Raw genomic sequence first — 4,597 nt, 5'->3', positions numbered from 1 at the left:
GTAGTACAGGGAGAGGGAGAGGGAGAGGGAGAGGGAGAGGGAGAGGGAGAGGGAGAGGGAGAGGGAGAGGGAGAGGGAGAGGGAGAGGGAGAGGGGACGGAAGAGGAGAGGGAGAAGGAGAGGGAGAAGGGAGAGGGAGAAGGAGAGGGAGAGAGGAGAGGGAAGGAGAGGGAGAGGAGGAGGGAGAGGGAGAGGGAGAGGGAGAGGGAGAGGGAGAGGGAGAGGGAGAGGGAGAGGGAGAGGGAGGGAGAGGGAGAGGGAGAGGGAGAGGGAGAGGGAGAGGGAGAGGGAGGGAGAGGGAGAGGGAGAGGGAGAGGGAGAGGGAGAGGGAGAGGGAGAGGGAGGGGGAGGGGGAGGGGGAGGGGGAGAAAGGAATATAAATCAGTAATGCTGTTTTTGCATCCATTAAAAATCTAGTTTTTATTTGAAATGTGTGCAACAGATCTAAAGTACTAAAAAAAAATGTAAAATTATAACTATACATCTTAACCACACAAATGTAATGAAGACCTACAGCTGAGTGATTAAAAGACAAAGGCACAATTACCTGGCACCAACATGGAGTGGGCATAAAAGAGCATTAACAATGCCATGGGTATGATGGAGTGGCAAGCAATGTAAAATGGAATCACTTGAAGTCCACCTCCATGCTTGGATCATGCAACTTGTCTGTGAAGCTACATTCTTGTGACTCAAAACAACACCTGCAATTAAAGACTGATGTCAGTTGGAGTGGTATTTTTGTAATACTAGCTTTACAGACAAGAAATTCAAGTCGTAATTTTCATACAACTTCATATAAAATAATTAGTCATTTTCTTATCACCATAAAGCATTAAAATCTTTGTGTAGTTTTACAGATTTGATAAAGCCTTTTTTCCACCCCTATGTTCCCCTCTCTTCCTATCATTTAATTTTCTCCAGAACAATAGAAAGTATTTTATAGTGTCCAGTGCAACCCTGCATATTTTATCTAATCTGCTATAAATAGGTAGCATCACATTTGCTGCCCATCCACTTTACATCTCAAAATACAACTAATCCGTGATACCTTAAATTTTGCATGTGTGAAGAGCATGAAGTTCTTTTAATCTTTAATTTCCTTTCCCAGTTTGTATTCTTGTTTCTATTCCTACTATTCCTTTCTATCTTCCCCTTCCTCTTTCTTTGTATCTTTCTTTACTTTCCAATTGTTTTCCTGTCAAATCCTCTTGCTCCCCTTCCCCTTCCCCTTCCCCTTCCCCTTCCCCTTCCCCTTCCCCTTCCCCCCTAACCCTCTTCCCCTGCCCTTCCCCTTCCCCTTCCCCTTCCCCTTCCCCTTCCCCTTACCCTTACCCTTACCCTACCCCCCTACCCCTCTACCCCTGCCCTTACTCTTACTCTTACTATTGGCCTACTCTTACTCTTACTCTTACTCTAAATAACTCTTAATCCTACTCTTTCTCTTACTCCCTTATGTCAAAATATATTCAAAAACCAGTTCATCCACCAGCAAATGCACACACACACACACACACACACACACACACACACACACACACACACACACACACACACACACACACACACACACACACACACACACACACACACACACACACACACACACACACACACACACACACACACACACACACACACACACACACACACACACACACACACACACACACACACACACACCTTTGGGGGGGCCTGTGGTACCACTTGTGTACAGAATCATGGCATCACTCAAGGAGTAGAATTCGTTGTCCTGGCCATGCCACTGCGTTGTCAAACTCTCTGCTGATATGGAATCGGAGCTCTCATCTGCACTGCCTTTATTTTCTTTATCAACAGGGGACTGCTTATAAAAATACTCCTCTAAGACTATAACCTGCAACAGGAAGAAGGAGGATCGGTGTTATGGAGAAGTGTCTCTGCTTGGCAGCATGAGGAGAGTTCATGCAAGATATCTGATTGGAATTGATAACATGATAAATATGCACAAGGAAGTTTTTACAAGATGTTATAGTTTTAGAATAGTTATCAATACAAGTTAACCATAATTTACCTGCTGTCCTGAGAGAATTGGCTTGATCTTGTGTGCTAAATCAGATGTTGTAATAATGGCCGATGCCTGACAGTCCTTCACAACATATTCTAACTGTGGAGCTGGGTGTTTTGGGCACAGAGGAACAGCTGTAGAGCAAGACAGAGAGAAAAAAGAGAGTGATAACTCATTAGGATTGTCATTTCATCCTTTTAGGCTTTATGTTTTGAAGCAGAACAACAAACAAATTTCAGTTTGCCCAATTAGTTTCATGTACAGTTTGATGCAATTGCAGAGACATATAGACACATATGTGAACACATACACAGTCAACAGTCCTTTATGGTGAAACTGTTGATCAAATAATATATTTATGAATAATAAAAATAATGTTTGATTGAGCACCATAATTTACTGTTAGTATCTACAAAAACTATATTCTAATTCATACAACACACTGTAATTTTGCAACAAAAAAATCAAGAAACAAATTTCAATTACAGAGAAGAAGCCCTTTCTCTTATTCCCACAAAAAGGAAAAGTAATCATCTACATACCAATGTGACCTGCCATCCACGTTCCCCACTGAGCAATGACATAGGAAACATCATTGGGGCAGAGGAAAGCTACTCTCTCTTGCACTCTGTCTTTTCCTAAGACATCCTGCATTAGACGAGCCAGGTGACCACTGTTGCAAAAGGAAGCACGGACTTAGGAAAAGACTTTTTAGCATATAAACTCAAAAGAGAAAAAATGAGGGAAAGAAAAAAATATAATAATGCCATCATATTTCTTATAAATTGCATTGAAAACACTGGCTCAATTATGATAGCTTAAGACAGACTCAAATTTTGTGAGGAAAATCACTTTCTGTTAATCCAATTAATATCCATCAGCATAAGAACAAAATAAGTGCTGTCACTGTACCTGAACCTATAAATCTGACTATAGGTATGTTCACCGTGCTGGTCAGTTAAAGCTACATTATCGTGGTGCTGTTCAGCTCGTCGGAACACTGGGACCACGGAAGATCGTACAACCCTAGAAGTGTGGATCCACTTGTCTGTTGTATATTGCCATTGGTTTGGACACTTTGTACATGTCCAAGGGGGCCAGAGCGATCTTACTGCTATTCGTAACATGGCTGGATCATTCTGGAAAGAGGGGGATAGGAACCTTAAAACATTACATCCAAGCAGACATTCACTTATAGGTAGATATTCTAATAACATGAGAATATTTGAATTCTGATCATATTAAAACTGATATTCCACAAAAAATATTGGGTGAAACATTTGTCAACAGACAGTGTATATTCCCAAAAATTCATCTGAAAAAAAAAATGTCACACAAAAAATAAATCACACTGGTTTCTTGATTTATAAAAGAAACTGACATTCTCATACCTCTCACTTTCAAAATCTATCTCAGACTATGACATGCAACTCAAATAACATTTTCATATATATCAATTCAACTGAAACTGCATGTCAAAAGTTTGTCACATACTGCAAAAGGCAATAAATAATAGGATCTGTCCCTCTTGTTATATAGTTTCATTTTGGTATAAGAACTTTAATCACACATTAAGAAAACTAGAATTTAACAATCATAGATGAAATTGCATGAAGTCAGCTACATGTTCATGTATGCTTCTCTCTACAAGAAATCCACAGTGAATAGTTATGACCTTTAAAGTGAGTAAAACCTACACTTGGGAAACTACAATAACAAACTTCCTACACACTGTATGTCATGTAAATAAGCCATTTCATTGCATTTGATAATATGTATCAGAAGTAACTACTTCACCTCATGTTCTAATTAATTTCTGCATAGAAGATAATCAGATAAGCCCTTGTATATGGCTCAAAAACATGACCTAGGGCCTGGTCCTTCTATAAATAATTACCAATCAGCAACTCAACTTTGCAGTTACCGAGTAGAAAGCAGCTTAGCAACAGAGCCCTAAGGCAAGGAGATGCTAAAAACACGTAATATATATAATTTCTATCTGATCTGTACGACTGTCTATATTATATTAATGCTTCTCTGTATTTTTACGTCTGTATTAACTGATTAAAATGATAGAAAGCTAAATTATAATAATTACCCCCCGGAAAAGCCGTTTAGAAAAAAAAAATGATAATACTCACCGCAAATTTATATACAATGTTATATCAACTGGTAGAAACAGTCCTTATCTACTCACCAGCAGGTAGAAATATCTTAGGGTTTTACTATCTCATTATCTACAAGCTGAGGGAAGAGACGTTGTTTACTTCATCAGCTGATCGCCACCTACATGTGCGCTGTTCCGGTTTTTGTTGTTTTGATGTGTACCGTTCTCTTAGAAAATGTGCTTTTAGGATTTTGCACACTACTCCGATATTTCTTTGTGCTTTACCTTTTCAAAAAAAAAAAGGTGGTTGTAATTTATATTAATGTCTGAAGAATATTTATCGAAAGGCATAATTGGGTGAGAGTAACACCCATTTTGAATCAGCATAATTATATAATTTTCATTAGAATTTCAAATAAAGTGAAAAAGTATTATCAGCCTCT

At 39.1% G+C, this 4,597-nt stretch overlaps 1 protein-coding gene across 2 annotated transcripts in view; it reads right to left on the bottom strand.

Annotated features, from left to right (window-relative positions):
- Acsf3 (Acyl-CoA synthetase family member 3) overlaps nt 1-4,384 on the bottom strand; it is a 17,928-nt gene extending 13,544 nt beyond the window's left edge. The window contains exons 1-6 of one of the 2 annotated variants that reach the window (XM_043015426.2): nt 4,245-4,384; nt 2,960-3,186; nt 2,590-2,720; nt 2,054-2,181; nt 1,684-1,876; nt 548-704 (exon numbers count right to left, since the gene is read on the bottom strand). In XM_043015426.2, coding sequence (XP_042871360.1) covers nt 548-704; nt 1,684-1,876; nt 2,054-2,181; nt 2,590-2,720; nt 2,960-3,174 — 824 coding nt within the window. In that variant the 5' untranslated portion in view covers nt 3,175-3,186; nt 4,245-4,384. Of the gene's footprint in view, nt 1-547; nt 705-1,683; nt 1,877-2,053; nt 2,182-2,589; nt 2,721-2,959; nt 3,187-3,844; nt 3,967-4,244 lie in introns of those variants that run through there. The other variant, XM_043015427.2, reaches the window with a different exon arrangement.
- Nucleotides 4,385-4,597: the final 213 nt, after the last annotated feature.

Source organism: Penaeus japonicus, unplaced genomic scaffold (assembly GCF_977035675.1).
Source record: "Penaeus japonicus unplaced genomic scaffold, GWHDUDI00000001_assembly GWHDUDI00000013, whole genome shotgun sequence".
In the NCBI taxonomy this organism is placed as follows: Eukaryota; Metazoa; Arthropoda; class Malacostraca; order Decapoda; family Penaeidae; genus Penaeus; species Penaeus japonicus.
The sequence above is the reverse complement of the archived record's forward strand: the minus strand, read 5'-3'. Positions and strand labels throughout refer to the sequence as shown.